This window comes from Pholcus phalangioides, unplaced genomic scaffold (genome assembly GCF_987345545.1).
Source record: "Pholcus phalangioides strain wild (caught in Gottingen) unplaced genomic scaffold, Ppha-v1.0 ptg000011l_1, whole genome shotgun sequence".
Classification (NCBI taxonomy): Eukaryota; Metazoa; Arthropoda; class Arachnida; order Araneae; family Pholcidae; genus Pholcus; species Pholcus phalangioides.
This window is the reverse complement of record NW_028301604.1, coordinates 18381857-18402568: the sequence shown is the minus strand read 5'-3', so window position 1 is coordinate 18402568 and position 20712 is coordinate 18381857. Positions and strand designations below refer to the sequence as shown.

Genomic DNA, 20712 nt, shown 5'->3' with positions numbered 1-20712 from the left:
GGAATCGTGATTTATATATTTTAGGACTCCGCCGTCAATTTCAATGCGACACATTTTTCCCGAATATCCACAAGCTTTTTTTCTTTGCTTGTTTGAATATATATACAATAGTTTTGTTTTAATTTATTTTCCAAGACAATCAATCACAAGTAGCAACATCCTGATGTATGTGGCATGAAGCGTTAAAGCAGTCACCAACTGCCTAGAATATTATTGGGCTGATTTAGATGGATGAAATCATTTGAGATGATGAGGATGTTGCTTCTCTCTTTTTTGCTGCAGTTCAAGCTATGCTAGTATTCAGTGCATCACTTAACGGGTATGATTTTTTTTTCATCGTGTATGTATGAAAACTACTTGACAGCTCTCCTGAGCCTAACGGTGATCTTACGCACCACATAAATCTCAATAATCAGTACATGCATGCAACATAAATGTAAGTATTTGAGTTTCAAATTTAAACTTGCACATATTGATTCTCGACTTGAAAGCAATGATATGAATATACCTACTGTACATAACGAAAGATGTTATATCCTAAAAAAAATATTTTTCAAAATTTAAAGCTATTTTTTTCATTCAGAATATTTGCTGAAAACTCGTCTTTGTTTTAGATTTGAAATATTTTTTTCAGGTTCAAGGATTAAAGAATGAGATGACGCATATGTTGACTTTTTTTCTGATCTTATACTTTCTAATCATGAAAGTGTAGCTTTATTATTTTCAAATTTTGGTTCGATGGTGCAAGATATAATCAGAGACAACTCGTAATTTTTCAAGTTGAAAAATAAGCACTGGTGTTTCGGTAGTTATGGATTATTTTTGAAAACGAAGTAAAAAAAAATCAAAAACGTTGAGAAAAGAAGCAAAATGTAGAAAATTAAAGATCGACAAGATTTGATTGGTGCAAATAAAAGATAGCAGCAGAAAATTCCTCTATTTCATTTCTATTCGAGATATTTTTCGCAGTAACTTTATAATAATGAAGCATAAGCCAAGAAATTACGAAGTTTGCATTTTTTAAATACAATATATCGTAATAAAAATTCGGAAAAATTATTGGCATATTATTTAAATTTGTGAATAACACGAAAATATATAAATGAGAACCCAAAATTCAAATGAAAAAATTTAATAAAGGATTCAGTAACGTAATATGACAGTTTGACGCGTGAAACTCATGTAACGTTAAAAAAAATTAATACCATTGAAGGTAAGAATTTTGTTTGATTAATAAATAAAGAAGATAAGAAACATGGTCTGTTGTTGCTAAATTAGATGACATGACTTTAGTAAAAAATGAGAAAACATGTTTTTTATGTACACTTAGAAGTTTAAAAATATGAGAAATAAAAGATACACTAGTGACATTTTCGAAATGTAAAATACGTACGAGAGAAAGTCAAACCACTTATATTGGAAAATACGGCAAAGATATGTTTGTAACTTTATATCACGTTCTGTTACATGTTTAGAAGCATCCAAAAATCGAAGATAGATTGAAGAAGCTATAAATTGTATTTTGGGCGCGATAGCCCTGGTCAATAAGATACTCGCCCAAAGTGCCAAAGGATGCTTAGAGGTGTCCAGAGTTCGATAAGCGATTCGTCCTTGGTCAGAAAACTTTCCTGATACAGGGGTACAACAGAAACAACGACATGACCTCACAAAAATTTGCTACCGCAGGAAGTCCCCCATCGAGGGGTTAGCGCACCAACCTCTCGATGAGTATAGAAAAATAACAAGCCTGCCATTCGGAATCTGCATTAAATTGTAAGTCCTGGTCTAATTGGCCCTCGTGTGCAGAAAATGATCGTGGTGCGATAAAAATTATCAAATGATGAGAAATAATATTTTTTGACCTGTATGAACGAGAAAGTTATTAGTACTGGCAGGCCATCTACATTTTTTAAAAATATACGAGCCGTTTAAAATATATGATTAAAGAATGGAAAGATGCGTGTCTTCGTGGGAAAAGAAATCATCAATGACACTTTCTATAGGTGTGTTTCTAATGTCTTACCAAATTATGCAAAATATTTTGTTGAACAAACTGATGTATCAATCTGAACCAATATCGGAATATGTTTATATTTTTATATATTATCATTATTTATCATAACCTATCTTAGTATCATCATTGTACCATGAAATTGTAAGCTTATTTATCATAAGCTGATTCCCCCCCCCCCCCCGTTTACTTTTTTTATGCTTTGGTAACTATAGTAAACGCGATATCTTTTGGACTCAAGTTTCAAAATTAATCATTTTCATTTTTTTGTGCTTTTATTATTTTTAGTTTCAAAAAAATGGGGATCAAAATTCTTATGGTGATGTACAGCATCTATTTCTGCAGCTCAAGGCAAGTATAAATTTCTGTTAAGAATGCAGTTCGCATGGTAACATGTTTATTTTACCAATTTGATGCTGCCTATATAGCTTTAGGGTTGGGTCAGGAGTGCGATAACTGTCTTACCCATTTGATGCTACCTAAACGCAACCTGCGTACGAACAGCTAGGGCAGTTCTTGCGACTTTCAGGATAAATTCAGAAAATATTTTTGCTGATCATGCTAATATGTAGAGAAAGATAAAAATTGTATTCTCTCAACGATATACCTGGGATTGATTTTGAAGTTCTGAAAACGTTAAAACAGTCGGAAATGAGTTTAGCGATCGGTTTTCTCGGCTACAGGAATTAATGATTGTAATTTTGAACGTTGTGAATTTTCGCAAATGCTTCAACTTTGAGAATATATATAGCTCGAAAACGAACCGAGAACTAGCACGTATAGAAATTACCAGTTTTAATGCGTTATATTTCCTTCAATGCATAAAATGGGATCTCCTGCGTGCGCTTTAGGGTTATTGTTTAGAGCCCCGAACTAACACAAGAACAAATGTTGGTATTATATTTTTTAAAGGGAAGTATTTATATTATATTCGTTTCAATTTACATTGTCCATGAGAAGAATTGCTTGGAGCGTTCGTCTTGGCTCACTATTGCGATCTTCTTATGAATAAGTATTAATAATTATACCTATCATGCAAAACCTCCTAGGATGTGATGAGCCATGAAGAATTGTTACTATTGTAGCTAACGATTTCGGAAGAAGATATTCAACCTACAGTTTCATTAAATTTATCTTCCAAGTCATATCCTTGCACATCATTATGTTCTTCATGATTTAAAGATACGGTACAGGTACTTTTCTCTTTTATAGAATATAAATTGCTGGTCTGTCAAACTGGAGTTGAGATTGCTGACTACGTGATTGCCATGATGTCAGTTTTCAACTTCCACTAGTAATAAAGCATTATTTCAAATTTTTAAAAAAGGGATACAAACGAAAAGTGAGAATAAAGAAGAAATATAAAAAGAACGTAACAAAAAAAAGCTAAAAGAATGTCAGATCAGGAAAAAATAGCGCAACATTTCACCAAAATAGGTAAATTCAATTGATGAGGGTTCTGCCCTGTACAGTATAATTCATTTTTCCTAGTTTTAGTACTTGAATCACCAAATGCTTTTATCATTTTAAGAAAATTACGTCATTTTTTCATCCATTAGACGTTATTCGTCCTGGCAGACTTTTCAAATGTTTTTTTTTTTTCTTTCCAAAAAGTTGCCTTTCAACCATTTGCGTTTTATAAAGAAATCTCATTAATCACGAGATTTCATAAAACTGCAAAAGCAAGTTTCAAAAAAATATTATTTAAAAGTCCAATAGTGAAGCAAGAATTTGAAAGAGCTGATTAATTGTAGCTTTAATGGGTTAAGCAAATTAATTTTGCTTTAGAATTTTTAAAATTTAGATTTCATTTTTTCCCCAATTCCTACATTTTTATAACGGTTTAACTTAGCAGCATTGGTCAATCTTTTATGAATATTTTCATTTTTATTTTCAAGTTAATTTTTGTTATTCCATTAGAATATTAGTGTAATGAAAATTCACGAATTGATACGAGAAATTCTTTACGTTGAAATAAAAGGAATTATAAGATTAAGAAGCTATTATGCATTGCGTTTAGAAGTAGAAAAATATTTTAGTTTTGGTGCACTTGGTGAAGAATTGTAGATGTGATTTAAAAACATTGAATTAAAATTCTGTGTTCAGATGTAATTATTCCGATATCCTAAGATAATATACATTCTCGATTTCAAACTCTTGAATATATATAAAAAGTGCAGGTATTATGCAATAGTCTTGTAATATGCACTACCAGGTTTACTCTACCATCGTGTATGGCCCAACTGAGAAACTACTTCAAAATGCTCGCACGATGCTTTACTGTCAGTGTCGCTCGATTATCACCATCATTATGTCTTATAAGAGAAGGTTTGTTTCTCAATTTCTAGAAGTTTACTCAGACAAGTGTTTATTGATTATTGGAACAGTGCCTAAAAATTTTGGATCTGAGCATCGCACATCAAAAAGTCGCATTTTATTATGCTGTGCTAATTTTTTTAGCTAACGACACTTTCCGGTTACATAGGACGCTATGTTTTCAAAGATGGGCACAATATGGATTACTATAAGTACTATCTGAGTTGAGTTTTGTACCATCGACTGTATCATATAAATACAATACAGAATATTTCTTCAGACTGAAAGTTTTCGAGAGATAGAAAAAAAGAGGTCTGGGAATATGTATCCTGGTATGTATGTAACCTGGTTTCTGTGGGTCACCTAGAGTGTTCTCGAACAAAGAACGAAAATTGCATCTTTGACTTTTGCAAATGGACCATCATCATCGCAGTAAATTATTAAAACAGACTATGGGATTTTCTTATTTTTATTGTCATTTCTTGAATATGTTTACATTGGCAGAATGCAGATGTGTGGGGGGGGGGGGTATTATCGAAGGTGTTTAAAATTTTAACTTTAAACTTGATGGATAGGATGGACCGCGAGTTAGTAATATACCATCAATCAACTGCTTCGAGAAGGTGACATCTGTATTTTTTAATGAGGGACAATTCCAGTTTTTCGTGTCACATTTTCTTTAATAGGGTTGTTAATAAATGAAATAGCTTACCTCCTGGGAGTCGTGAATTCTAGCGCAATTGACACGTTTAAAAAGAAGTCATACTGGGATAAATCGAGAAGATATCCATACTTCGATTAAGGAAACCATAATTTTTTTATGGGCAGTACATTTATTATATAGTATTACTTATTAGTATTTTTCTTTTGTGATATATGATTTTATATTGAGCTGATGTATTTTAGTTATATTTGACACCCATATTTTCTTCAGCCACCTCGTTGGGCAATTTGCCTGCTGTGGACTTAATATTTGTATGTGCATAAAATCTTGTTTTCTATCAATTTTAGTTTTTTTATGTTTTATTTTTATTTTGAACCCTGCACCCCATTCCATATTAAAACCATGATAATTTTTTTTACACACCTTTTTTCCCCAGACATGATACTTATTTTAAATACGATACATTTGTCAATGGAATGACAGGAATTCAAATTTTATAAAAATTTAGGTTTCAGGTTCCATAATCTCTTAAACTTGGGTAATAAAAGAAATAAAAATGATATATCATAATCCCCGCGCTTCTTTTACTATGCGCAATGAGTAAGATATTTGACATACACACCATGAGAGAAATTCTTCACAAAAACTCACAAACGAAACGTTTGCTTACTGGTAAAAGTAAAAATAATATCAAGCTATGATTATGTCTTCTAGTAGAAATTTCAAGATGTCTATAATTTGCATATTAGTGTGTTTTAATTATGCAATTAATTCCCTGACGTAAAATCTCCTTGAGGTTGTATGGTTAAGATGATGAATATTCTGTTCTTTTTACCTTACCTCTCGTTCATTTGAGTTAGTGGGAAATAATTTGCCCGCTCTCTAACATTTAATCTTTTCGTAACTAATCAGAGCCATCAAGAATTACATGCGTGCCGAGATGTTAGACAGACTGGAAATGAATTAACGGAGAACTTCGAGTTGTTTTCCTCTTGTTAGGCATTTTAGTTATTTTCGTAATGAGACATCCGATACGACACTCAATTAAAGGGTGATGATAATTTCTTTCATTGTGTACTGAGGTTTGCCGCCTACTCTAAGCGATTTCCGCACACTGTCCCGTTTTATTTATTTATTTTCTCGAAGTAACCACATGGGGCTTTCCTATTATCAACGATGGCTAGTTTCACTTTCCAATGTAATTCCACTCATGTCATTTACATCCAATTACGAGATTAAGTGAAAGCGAAAAAAATTATTTTACAACGCTGATAAAATTCTCTGGGTTTTTGAAGTACTGATTGTATATAAAATGATACAGACGTTAATGTTTTACTTCACTAATAATGATTCACGATAACGAAATGCCATCACACGAGTGTAAAAATTCGTGGATCGGAATATATAAGTGTTACAAGAATTTTTCAGAGTAATTACGAAAATTATTTCATGTATTCTAATCTTCATATCAATATTATTATTAACTTCTAAAATATTGTATTGATCAGTATATACAGGGTGAATACTTAATTACCCTTGCCGCATTTTACTGGCGAATCGTTGATCCTAGAAACATACTTCCAATTAGAAAAATTATCCAAATAACGTGAAGAAATCAGATCAGATACGCCATTCATGTTGCAAGGGGTTGTATATATATATAATTATGAAAATAATAATATTAACTTTTCATATGGACACTCTGTCCTCAAAAACCAAATTGGAAAGTTGTTGTCTTGTCTTTCCTGAGGTCAACAAAAATACAGTGAAACTTCCATAGGCGGCCACTTCTGTTCTCCGGCCAACTTCCCTTTTACTGCCAGTTTTTCTCAGAACGGAAAACAGGCTCCATAGACATAATACACAAATCTCCCCTATTCCGCGGCCACCTCTGTGTGCGGTCAGCGGCCACTTCCTTATAGATGAGAGTTTAAAAAAACAATTTTTTTTTGCGTTTTTTCTTCCTAATGCATTCAAGCCTGGTAGTTATCATAATACTGCCAGGCCATACATAACCTTATATTCTTTACACGTCAGCATAAATACCTTTCCGGATCAATCGAATCTTTAGGCCATGTGTGACACTATCAGTTTGGAAACATTTGTATGTAGGATGACAAAGGCTGATACGATATGGGTTGCCGCTACCTGATGCAAGGATGCAGGACCAATAAGCAAGATTAAAAATTTGCTCCCGGTTTGACAGGGTATACCAGACAAATAATCTATATGAGCTTCACTGAATAGGTGAAGGATGTGGAAGATTTGGCTATGTGGAAATTTTCTTCAATTTTAGGACGCAGAGATTCAATAGAACAACAGTGACATTGGGAATAAAAGAAATGTGAGGAAAGAACATGTACACACACACAAGTAGGCTACTTGTTATAAAGAAAGAACAGATCCCGAATAACACCGATTAAGAAATTGATCGTACAGTGAAACTTCGATATACGTAACGATGCCTTACCTAGAAAAAAGTATCTTTGTAGAGGAATCATCGTTATATCGAGAGACAACATTATCATCACGTGCCATGAAATTTATGCTGCCGTTGGCAACTTTCACCAAAAAATGCGCTTTCGAGTATTTATTCGCTGCAAAACATTTTAATTGATTAGCTGATAAAAGAAACTCATATGTTTGTATTGTCCCTGTAAAGGGGTTTATCATAATACACTTTGGTGTATCACACAAAAAGTAGCGATACAGAACACTTTCGGTGATTAGGTGATGCCTAATACCGATATTACAAGACGTCCTCGGAGCAACTGAAACATGTGAGATGAGTTAAAAAATGTACCAAAGGATATTTCCAGAGAAAAAAAAAATAAATGTTGTGGTGGTTTCCATATCCTCCTAAAAATATTGAAATACCGGGGTCTATCACAGTAAAGGATATCGTTGTATCGAGAGAAGTTTAACGTTACAGATTATAGGTTATTCCAAATAAGATTTGAAAAAGATACTGTTGCAGAGGGATTTATCGTTATATCGAGTATTTTTCACTGCACTGTATATGCATCTGTGACATTGAAAACCGTTATTTTGATACGCCTCCTCTCTGAAATGTGTTTTTCCTGTCACACAACCTCTATTCGGCGGTCACCTCCGCAAACTGGGACCTTTTTTTGCAAAACACCGAGTGGCTGTCTTTGAGGAGTTTCACTGTATTTTCACGTTCCTATGTGCAATATCCACTGAGATATTTGATTTCAGAAATCGGAGGAGTGTTGGGAAAGAACAGCAAAACTAACGGCCAGCACTTCTTTCCCTTATGTATGCTGTTCTTTCCCAACATTCCTCCGATTTTTGAATTCTAATATCTCTGAGAATATTGCCCTTAGGAACGTGGTAGTTTTTTTAACATTCAGGAGAAACAGGGCCACAACTTTCTAATTGGTTTTTTGAGGACAGGGTGTCCGTATAGAAAATTGTTTTTTGTTATTTTCATAACTATACAACTCCTTTAAACATGAATTATGTATCTGAGTTCTGCACGTTATTTGGATAACTTTTCCAATTGGAAGTATTGTTCTCTCTCTAGGATCAATGACTCACCAGTAAAATGCGGCAAGGGGAATTAAGTAATCACCCTGTATAATTCGAGCTTCATTTACTATTATATTTTTTTCTAGTGCCAGTGTAATCATATAATACTGTTATTTCGCTCATTTTTCCTCTTTCTAAATAGTACGGTGATACGAAAACCAGTGGAAACTAGTTCTTTCGGTTTCTCTGATGAAATAAGCACAAATTACAGATTCGCTGAAAAAACAAGGTGATGAATTTTTTCCATACGCAACTTATAATTACCGATGCTTCTCTGGAGTAATTTAAATGTGGTGTTAAGCTCATAATATTTATATCACTTCTCTTTCAGAGGTTTTTCATTCTCGAATGTTCTATAAGAAATAAGTATTCATAGAACTATTATTTTTGAATTTGCATATCAACAGTCACAAACTTTGAATTTCAGTGTAAAAATAATTTATTACGAAAGCGATATACCAAATTACTACGCGATATCTTCATCGTATCGATTACATTTTATTTTTGTGCGAAGAATTGCGTTTATTACGTTTTGAATGACCAACACGATACATACCATCATATTCTATGACTACATCCATGTACAAAATTATAAAATCCGGGATTATATCTGATAAAAATTATATAAATGCTGATGACCAATGTAAGAAAATGATCATTTTACGTGTGCTAGTTTTTTTTTAATCTAGTTTTGATAGTACGCAGAAATCCATTTACCCCAACTTGGTAGAACAGTATGTAATAAGCTATCCTATAGAATATTTCAATATTTCTCGAAATTATTTACCCATTTACAATTCTTTTTAGCGGCTGCATAAGGCTTTTTCCCACTCAGTGGAGAAAAACCCTGACATAATTCAATTGAACAAATCAAATTTCAATGTTGCCAGGGGCTTAGCTGCTTTTAAATTTGATTTTCTTTTGTCTTGTGCCGACAGCTACGCAAAAAAAGGCATGCTGATAAGCTTATAAATTCGTACTTTCCCATTCGGGAAAAAAATACTGCTGCTTTTCTTTTGCATTCTCACGAGAAATCAAGAACATTCGCTCTCTTTTTTTCCCTCTATTTATCGCTTCTGGGAATTGCATATATGAATACGACTAAGAATACGCCTTGTCATCATATTTTATTTTTTTTAATCGTTTCTTTTCGTTAAAATTGCATTATATATGCAATGCACGAAGCATGTGAGAGCGTTCATAACCAATTTTTTTTTACGATGAATAACCCTCAAAGAAATATGTCACAACTTGAACTGGCGTAATACCTGATAAAAGTATTAATTGAATTGGATTAAATTTGCCCAAAAATTTGAATTGACGAATATCAAATTTTATGGCCTTAATTTTTCCTTTACATTTATGTCTATTCGTTCATTCAAATTAATTTCAAAAGACAAATAAATTTGTACTTACGTCGATTGAAAATTATTTATTGAAATCCCATTTGATTTAAGTAACTGTTATGTGTAGCGTGGCCATTTTGCAATGAAAAGGTATTAAAATTATTTTTTATGGTTTGGTACGTACATATAATATATTTTAATCAGAAAGCGTCTTGCTAAAAGGTTACATCTAATATTCTGCTTGTTTTATGCTGGTGTAGCAGCAGATTGTAAGATGGCCGTAAGAAAAAAAAAGAAAATAAATAATTTTATTTCTCTCCTTCCGCGTGGTCATACATTCCAATTGCCAAGAGAAATCAGCCATAATTTTTTTGGTACGACGACAATGGCCGTAAATCAGTAAACGAAATCTTTGGCTACGTTCCAGACCTTCTTTATCGTGAGAATTAAGAAGACATCCGTAACAAAACATAAAACTTAAGGAAAAACTTTTCTGCTCTATTGTTAATAGATGAAGAGTGCGAAAGCTATAGCCACCAATCTTCTGCATCCTATGAGACACGTGTGTAACCAAATTACATCATAGTTAAGGATTGTTTACTTAGAATCCTATTTTCTCCAACATCAGAGAAATCGTCGATTGCTTCCTGGATTGTTAGGCATTAATTGCAGCAAGACTAGTCTTCCTTTCGTCACTGTTGGGAGCTTTCACCCGTCAGTGAACATAATCTTAGCGTTGGGTTAGCGCTCCACAGATCCGTTGGATAGCACCTGTCAAGGAGAGCAGCATTGTGTTCGCCATTTATCAGGAAAAGACGGAACACGTAATCTGTGGTTTTGACAGGACGAAAACCAGATCAATACCGTATCTTGTATTTACAGCACGTGGCAATGCATCTACTTCGTTTTTAGTGTTCGTCGTACATGGCTCCGAATGATTAATTTCTGATGAATATGATTCTCAAACAAATATAATATTAATTTGATTAAAAACACAAGTAAGTTCACATATAGTTGAACTCAGTTATTACAAAAAGAGAAAAAAAGAGTCTGGCATTGGTTTATGTTTAGCATTATTTGTGAAATCTCACAAAGACTAAAATGCCAACCAACGGCTGATCACCGCCATGGTGGGCCAATAATCTACAGCCATCGAAGTATAAAATAGCATGAAAAATCACATACCTCGTTTGAAGTTACACCCACAAATGCATTGCTTTACGCATGTGAAAAGTGTTCTTTAAACGTTGATTACTGCAGTCAGTTTAAAGATTGATTCAGAAATTCAGAATTATCTACACACATAAGGTGAGGTCATATTCTTTCTATTTTACATTTTCAATTTTCTGTTAGATGTCCCAATTAATCACAACAACTCTTTGTTTATTACAGTGCATGTGTGGCTGTGATTTTGCTAATTTGTTAAATATATGTTTGAAGTTCTTTTCTTTTCCTTGATGTTTGCAATTTGGTTTTTTTTCTTACTATAGTTTGAATCACAAAAAAGGTGGTTATATGGTTATATATTGTGAAAGTAATATTAATGCGATGCATTTATTTTATGTGCAATTTTTGAGGCATTGTACTTCTTCAATAAGCACCTGTATAAGCAGTAGAATTCAAATAGATTTTTTAAAAAGATTTTTCCGGTTTTAAAATACGTGTCATCAACTATGAAAAAATTATCAGCTCGAAAATAATTGATCATTCACGAATTAATTGGATGAATGTTAATTTCAACAAAGATTAGTTGAAGAACATGAATATGAATGTGCAGCCATTTATTTCTCATCACTTCACAGACAGACAATGAAAAATGGCCAACAGCCGTAGGAAGAGCGCTTTCCCTTGTAAGAGAAATGTCTGAAATCAATACACACGATACTTAAATCCCACTTAACAAACACCCTGGTGCTCATTCGCCAGATAACAATATTTATATTAGAACCCTTCCAACTTGACCTTAGACAAAATGATTCGGAAGTGGTTGTGTTCTTGTTGCATTTATCCAGTTTTTATTTAAGAAAAAGAAACTCGCCCATAAATAGTTCATCATAAAAACTGCAATGATGTTTCAATTTTTGAGATGCTGTTACTTCCTTTTTGTGACTGAATGCTTCAGAAATTTACACATAGGCCAACTTATGATACTAGTAATTTCAAGAATATCCCGAGTATTGAGCATGAATAACTAATATTAAGCTTATGTATATTCATCTACTTGCACATCACTGTAATTTCACATTAATTCTTGTTGTCACTGGAGCTCAACGTCAAAACATGCAAAACTTATCTGAAAATCCTGATATTAACTTGGCAGTTTAAGAGTGCTTGATTTTTGAAGGTATTGCGCTTCATTTCTTAAATATTATGAATACTTATGATGTTTATTTACGTACTGGCTGAACTCTTATCGATAAAAACGCACTTGATAATATAAAAAAAAGGGTAAACTTATATCATCAAGTAAATGCGTAGCAATCAATTTTTCTGATGATTGGTGAAAGCTCATATTTTTAATATAAACAGTTTATAAAAAACCGTATTCTATAATAATGTATTAATTTTCTGTTATACTGTCCAGGCAATATGACTCGAGACAATATATAGAAAAGAAAATTTTGGATTCCCTTTTATCCAGTGAGCGATATGACCCCAGGGTGCGTCCGAACGGAGCAATGAATAAAGGTGAAAAATTAACTATGCATTTCTATCTCGCAAACGCCTTTTTTATCAGTCTCTCCTTCTTCCCCCAAGTTTTATATACGGGGTGATTATAAAAAAACTATCCCGACATATGGGCCCCTAACTATCATACCATTCACAGAAACTGAATGGAATTTTGGCATAAGGTATTTTGATGTATGCGCTCAAGAATGATATGGAAAACAACAGTGTCACTCTAGCAGTTACGGTTACAGTGAGAAAATTTCGAAAATATCAAATGGCAACACCAAGTTTTTTGTATTGGAATGCGATCTCCATACTGAAAAACACTAAATAGCGTTAGAATGGCACCTGTAGCACGAAAATCCCCGGAGCTAGGCAAGGAAAAAGTAAAAAGGACTTTGCCGTGCACCAGAGCATTAATGTTCGTTTCATTCGTCACACCGTTTCTTCGGCTGAGATCCCAGCCTGATTAGTCCTCCACAAGGTCATGTGCAAAATTTGTGAAACACAATAAAATGCTTTATTTTATGCTGCTTCTCTGTCCTTATTGGTTGTCCTCACTTTTAGTCTATCTACCACCGGTGATTTTCTTACTACAGTTGCCGTTCGAACGCTATTTAGGGTTTTTCACAATGGAGATCACATTCCAATACAAAAAACTTGGTGTTGCCATTTGATATTTTCGAAATTTTCTCACTGTAACCGTAACTGTTAGAGTGACACTGTTGTTTTCCATATCATTTCTTGAGCGCATACATCAAAATACCTTATGCCAAAATTTCATTCAGTTTCTGTGAATGGTATGATAGTTAGGGGCCCATATGTCGGGATAGTTTTTTTATAATCACCCTGCATATTTAAGGACTTCTAAGATCAAAAGCTAAATGGTGTATAAGGACCCTGCACATATATTACTCTTACTTTTTGAAATTTATAATTTAGCCAGCTGAACGCTGAATGTATAATTATTTTTTGTTCATTATTACAGTGAAAATCCTGTATAACGATAATCCCCTATATAACGATATTATTTCCCGGTCCCTGTACACTTCTCATTGCGTTAATATATTCTCTCTATAACGATAAATCCTGTGTAATGATACTTTTCCTTGGTCCCTTGAGCATCGTTACACATATAAGCCTTTCGTAGCAGAGGAATAAATAGAACTTTTACCGTATTTTTTTTTTCTCGTAGTAACAAAATAAATTATATTTGAATGTGTCGGATAAAGAATAAATAACATCGACAACACGTATATTTAAAAAAAAGATATTGATGGTAGCAGATTTGCAGACGTGGTGCGTAAATTCTTTTCAGAATTTTATATCTTACTTTTTGACGTGAATACGTCTTTTAAATTATCTGGCGATACTGGATGCATTCACAAAAAGTTGCTTGATGAAATGTTTAAAACGCTCACATCTCAGGAAGTATTCAGAATACATCTGTGTGTTTGATGTCTGCGGGTAGATCTGGTTAAGACAAAACCAATGATGCTACTTTAGTTTTCATACCTCTACCCGTCTGGAAACTAGGTTCGCAGCCCACGTTCGTAACGGAGTTGTTTTACGAAATTTATCTTGAGAGGTTCGCAACGTAAATAGAAGTCAATGGTGTCCTCTGTTAGATATTCAAAGGACAAATCCGATGATACCAATTTATTATATCAACCTACCAAGCGATTCAAGACTTGCAGCCGTGTCTATGACACAGCCTATCCCAATTTTTTTAGAACAAAAGAAACTAAAATTCAAGGAAGAGACTTAAGAGAGAGAGAGACCTAAAGTAGGAAAAATAAAATAAAAATATTTCACCTGGAAATGAGAGATGCCACTTAAGAAAAAGTCGTTGATAGAATATTTCGACTCATCCAAGTTTTCAAATGGTTTTACATCCTTTTCCAGGATCTTATAAATTTTCAACATTCTTGAATAATGGTCATTTTATAGTACTATCGAATGACACGATGCTCAAAATCTTTCTTAAAAACTGAGTTCATATAATATCGCATATCTGCGATTAAATTTTTGTTGAACATAAGAGATCTCTCATTATCACAAAATACAGTTTACCAAACAATAAATACGTGTGTATTAGATAGTTTGCTCGAAATGAAATTTCTGTGTCTGTCGTTTTCATTACGATTTGCGTGTGGAGAAAACAAGTTTCCGTCAATGAGCTAAAAATCGATTCTTGTTCGACTAAGGGACTTGCTTCGCTACTTTGCGTGACTTAGACTCACACTATACTCTAGCAAGACTTTCACTACGTTTTGCTCTTTCTTTCAGTAAAAACATACAAGACAATATCGTCACCTAAATCTACGTGTATTACATATATAGAGATATGTAAAAAGGTTTATTGAAAATATAGGTGAAGCTAGAATTTTTATTTATTCAAGTGGTTCATATTTCAATAACAACAACATCTATAATAACCGCATATGCCATTGGGATTATGACAAAATTTGCATACAAAACCGTCGTTATTGGTACGTGAAGTTTTCTAAATAATGGATTCGTACAGAAAATATGCACGCGAAAAAATAATAGAGATTTATAGGGATCAGATGGTTTGTCAGAAATACAATTCTCTTTAACAAAGTTTGCCAACACAAAAAAAAAGCTATATTTCTATACTTCATGGATTCTCAAATTTTGCATTTTGTTTAGTTTTTTTTTTTTCTAGTTTAAGTTTCTCAAATTTATTTTGTTCCCGCGTTCTCCTTTCTATTTTATTTGCTGTAATTATAATTCATACCCGTAGTTGTCGATTTGCCCACATATATGCATCAGCCACCTCGTTGTGGCCATAAATTTGTGCATTTGTTAATAATATAAATATAGAAAATTAAATAAAATTGTTGATATTCATCAATATTTAAAGACGTTTGTTTAATTACATTGCTCTCTTTCCTTATTTTTTTTTTTTGATTCAAATAAATATGTTTATATCTCTTCAATTTTGTTATCAAAGAAATGACGTTTTGCTATATTTTTTCAGATGTTTACAGAGTTTTGTGCGACGCTATACCAGATCTATCAATGTGTGAACCGAAAATTCGTCCAGTTTTCAATTCTAAGTCCTCACTTTCATATACTGATCACTTTTCGCCCTGACGTGAATCGTTTTCGAAAATGTTCTTCTCTAGTGAACACGCACGCTCAAGAAGACAAGCTTGAATTCAACAAGCATTTTGACTACGAAATTCTATAACTCATTTTATGATCGTTAATGTTTCAATGTACGAATTATTTATTAAAAAATGTGTTGTTAATTATCTCATGAGAAAAAAAACATACTTTATATACTCTATACTAAATCCTGCAATGAATTACCAAAATCTTGCACACGAATGATTGAAAAAATTAGAGCGGGAAATACGTGATAAACAAAAATTCTCCTAGATAAATATTTCCTTATAATATTAATCCTAACAAGCTGATAAGGATTTAGTGTAAATACTCTGCAAAATCGTAGTTTTATCACTGTTAAGCAGTTCGTATCTTCAGCAGATTCGTGTCATAAACTTGTTTACAAAATTAAATTCAAGCTTTTTAAAAGACATTTTTAGTCCTTGTAAAAGAACTTTGATGACCAAGGTCATTTCTTTCATAACGACTTGATATCACTTTTCTTTAACCCCGTTAACAACGTTTGTGTTTTTAGAACGAAAATAAAACTGGTGTTTGTGCAGGCTAAGATGGATTCTGACTTTTTTTTGCAATTATTTTCTACATCGGCACTATCCCCTCCACCGTGGCCCAAGTAGACAGAGAGGGGGCATCGGTCGGTTTGTTTGCATTACCATTACGTGATTATCACTTTGATTAATTATTTAGCCATTATAAAGTATATTTTGAGCATTTTATTCACGAAACGTCTTTATCAGAAATTTTTGTCAGTGCAGATAAGTTTCAGTGACAATGTAATTTCCCCCTACGCACATAACAAATAATTTGTGATTTAATAGCACTGTCTCTCATCAGGAATGACAACGTCCGGAGTACTAAGTTTAGTGCTTTTCTTGTCTACAGCAGGAATCAACCCCATTCTCGAGGTGCCGTCTAATGAGGGCAGCTGTTTTTTTTTTTCTTAATGAGAATCAAATTCCATTTCTCATTTTGCACATTTCTTTTTGCAAGAAAATAACAGAGAAAAGAGTTATTGCTCTGCTTACGTCATTTTTTTTTTCACTTCTACGTGCAACTGCTCGCATTGGAAGCTGGAATGACATCAAACCATCATTCTTCAGTAGCTATATTTATGTTTCCATGTTCCTTTCACGTTGTCGTTCCTGCCATTCCTCTTCTGCTCATGAGAGAGACCTTTGAGCTTTGGCAGGTCAACACAATATTTCTTGATCTAGTACTTATGTCAATACATAGATTCGCACTTCCTAATACTGAAAATAAAAGACCTTCCAGGTATCAATATTTGTTCATGAAATATCAGCTGGATAGCCGTGATGTTTAACTATACTGTTTTCTGCGGACGCTATCCGTAGTACATTTCGTGAAAGGTTTTTTTTAAATTTCTCCTAGATGTATCACGAACTGTTTAAAAAAGACAAAAACCACAAAAGCATCTGTGAGACTAAAAAAACAAGCTACTCCTGAAATAAGCTATAAATGATTGACTTGAATTTTAAATCTATAATATTCTACATGCATTTGTGCTCCCGTCATTATGTATGCTGGATTCGGTGTTTCTAATATTTAAAACTCAAGACTGGGCGCTAAGATCAAATTTTTGCTAATGAATTTAGCCTTTTGGGAAACTACGACCGGTATATTTTTCCCAAATACATTTATATATTTATTTTTAATCAGAAGGTATTTTTATATTTTCTGCATAACTGGTACTTATAGACGTGGTTGATAAAATATGAACTGATCTGCTTAAAAAATTGAAGGTCTATTAAAAATTCATTTGAAACTTAACATTTATTACTTGGTTAAAATCATATAACTAATTATTCAATTGGAAACAAAAATTTACATAGCTGACGTGGCATAGCGCTGCCAGCAGAATGACCGACTAGATAACAGATATCGCAGGTATGACAAAAAAAAAAAACAGTCGTGAGATCACGGCACGAGTATTTATACAAATTGAAAATAATGCTGTTGCCACCAAAAATAAACTTCTGTAATAATATAATATCGGTTCTAAAATTAACAGCGCCACATCACTCCCCTACCAGTCTGAAACGAAGTTACATTCTTGGCATGGTTACTAAAAATTCGTTGAAACAAATGCAAAAAAACTAGTTATAACAAATTAATTAATACAAAAAATTCAATAGTATAGAATTGCTCGCCATAAGAAAAAAATAAAAATCTTACATCTCGACCAGATCTTGTAACATAACTATTGGCCAGTGGTTCTGATTTGAGTTGAGTTTCTTGACAGTCTATGTCTATGATAAATGATGTTTTGCGAAACGATCGACAAGTAACAGCTACATTTTTAACTCTTAATGTTCAACGTGTAAACCTTATCCGTTCGTTGAAACACTTCAAACGGTCCTGGATAAGGCTGCTGCAGCGGTTTAAGCACGCAATCTTGCCACAAAAACATGGGTAAGAAACCAAGCTGTTATGAACAAACACATCCTGTTGTCCATGACGTGATGCCGGAACTGGACGCAACGAATCCATCTGCTCACGGATCATACGCAGAAATTCAGGATATGGCACCGTGGTACTGGAACGATGAAAGAAATCACCCGGAAGTTGTATTGGAGTACCATAGACAAGTTCAGCGGAGAATGCCTGGATATATGGCTTGACACTTGCCCGAATGCCGACAAGGATGGTGGGCAAGACTTCTGTTTAGCTCTCCGTGGCATGGAAGCGAATGGCACCCTTGAGCATTTCTATGGGTGTTTCGGCCGTCTGATTCTTCATAGGAAAAACTTCTGCTCATCTGGTATACCTGTCAACGCATGTCAAGCAGTAGGTATATTCACGAGACGGTGGCAGAGGACCAACAATGTCGATATTCACATGAGCAAATCGACACTATGGTAGAGGATATGTTCCAACTGGAGATCGAATATGACTATTCACCTTGGATAGTTGACATTCCACACAAGCTCAAGCCCATTTAGTCACGTCTTTCCACAAAGATGGCCACACGTAACGTCGACGTACCAAGTCAACCGTCACCTTGACACCAGGATGTGCAATACTATGGATTAGCTTGAAAACCTGGAAACGATAGTCTGGTGGAACATACGGTCGTGTGACGCCTGTAAACATTTCCATACTGGACGAATTCAGTGTAATCGGCTGTAGTTTAAGTACACCACCCGAATGCAAGAGCGATTTCAATTTCTCATCAACAGACTGTGCGCGTGCCATGTCTTCATAATTAAATTTATTGGGAAACTCAATTTCAGACGCTCTAGACATCGCATCGACAACAATGTTTCTATCTCCGTCGATGAATCTGAGGTGAATTGTGAAATGTATTGGAAATGGTAGCGCTGTCTGGGGGAACTGTTGTTGTTAATCTTATGGAAGACAAACTTGAGGGGGGTCTATGATCCGTGTAGGCAAGAAATGGCCTGTCTTTTACCCTATGGCGGAAATGTCTGATGTCACTGTAAATGGCAATCAAGTCGTGATCATAAGTGCTGTCATTTTTTCTGTGGATGTCAATTTTCCAGATAAAAAATGAAAGAGGCTGCACAACATTATTTGACATCTGTTGCACTACACATATAGCGAAATCTGATGCATCTACCATCAGGGATGAGAATCAAGTGTAAGATGAACTAATGTCACTGCATTGGCAATAGAATTTTTACAAGCTTCAAAAGTTGCAATAGTTTCATTTTATCAAATAATTGAAGAATTGCCATGTTACTTTTTGTTCTTGACTTTACACAATTTGTGTAATGAGTAGCGTTTTCCAAGCAGCAATGTTAAAAATTCAAGATTGCCACAAATCTTCGCAGTTCAATGATCGTTTCAGGTCTTGGATGTTCACGAAGGAGATCAATTTTTTTTTGGAAGAGGGAAATGCCTTTACTAGTGACTAGGTAACCTAAAAGTTCTATTTGATCTTTGACAAAAATGCGTTTTTCCGGGTTAAGGACTGTGCCAAAACTATTGTAGCGCTCAAATTCTGTCTCAAGAGCCTGCAGATGTTCTTGTTCAGAACTTGTACATCATCCAAATAAGCAAACTAATTCATATCTCTTAAAACGTTATGAATGAAACGTTAAAACGTTTGTGCCGCATTCGAAAGACAAAACACATGTACAGGTATTTGAAAAAACGGTGTGATAATAGCAGTTTTCTACGATAACTCATAATCCAAAGGTCTCTGGTGATATGCTTTCACCAAGTAAATTTGGAAAATATCTGCTTTCCCTCAAGGGAATATGCAAAATCGAGGACATGAGGGATGGGATTCAAATTAAATATAGCCTTATAAAAGATGTACTATTCTGTTAATATGTATTTCTCTCAAAACATGCATAAACTATCCAATTTTTGTGCGATATACCGATAGCTTTCCTTGTTGTGTTGTAAGTCGTACTTATTTTATTTTCGATTCATTAGAGTACAGTATTTATAAGAAATCATAAAAACGCACGTAAAATATCAAACAGGTGGCTTAAGCGAAGGTACAAGGGATGCGGTACACCCGTGTGGGTTGTAAAGCGCGGCAGCCCTTACAACCCACCAGACTTCAGTTTAGTTCAAAAGTTTTAAATATTTCACAGTAAAAATTCACATCGCACTTTTGACCCATACCTCGACAACGGAGATATTGAGAAAACTTGAGGGAATAGACCAGGCGTTTGACAGTGATACCAGAAACCAGAAAGTAATTTATCAGGGGTGGTTCGAGACAGAATTCATTTTTCCCTCTTCCTCCTCCCTCATGGCACACACATCCTGCGTCAGGGCGTCCTAGGCTGGGATCTTTCTCAGGCCCCCAAACCAAATTTTTCATGGGGGGGCCACTTCTACAGTATATTTATAGTGTGAAAAAATGATAAGAATAGTCCCAGTCTGGATCCCTGTCAACCCTACCCTCACAACATAACCCAAGAATTCCTAACAAAAAAAAACTTTTTTATTTGTATTCATTAAAAAAGCAGATAGAAAAAAAATTTTTTTGTTAGGAAAAC

At 34.1% G+C, this 20712-nt stretch overlaps 1 protein-coding gene across 2 annotated transcripts; it reads left to right on the top strand.

The window, feature by feature from the left end:
• Window positions 1-217: 217 nt before the first annotated feature.
• LOC149080171 (uncharacterized) lies at window positions 218-15840 on the top strand. 2 transcript variants are annotated; one of them, XM_089238601.1, is made up of 5 exons: window positions 218-319; window positions 2300-2362; window positions 8686-8772; window positions 12474-12577; window positions 15564-15840. In XM_089238601.1, the coding sequence occupies exons 1-5, from the start codon at window positions 291-293 to the stop codon at window positions 15677-15679; spliced, it is 399 nt and encodes a 132-aa protein (XP_089094727.1). In that variant the 5' UTR covers window positions 218-290; the 3' UTR covers window positions 15680-15840. The 2 variants fall into 2 exon arrangements, with proteins under 2 accessions (XP_089094727.1, XP_089094728.1); XM_089238602.1 differs by having other exon boundaries at window positions 228-436.
• Window positions 15841-20712: the final 4872 nt, after the last annotated feature.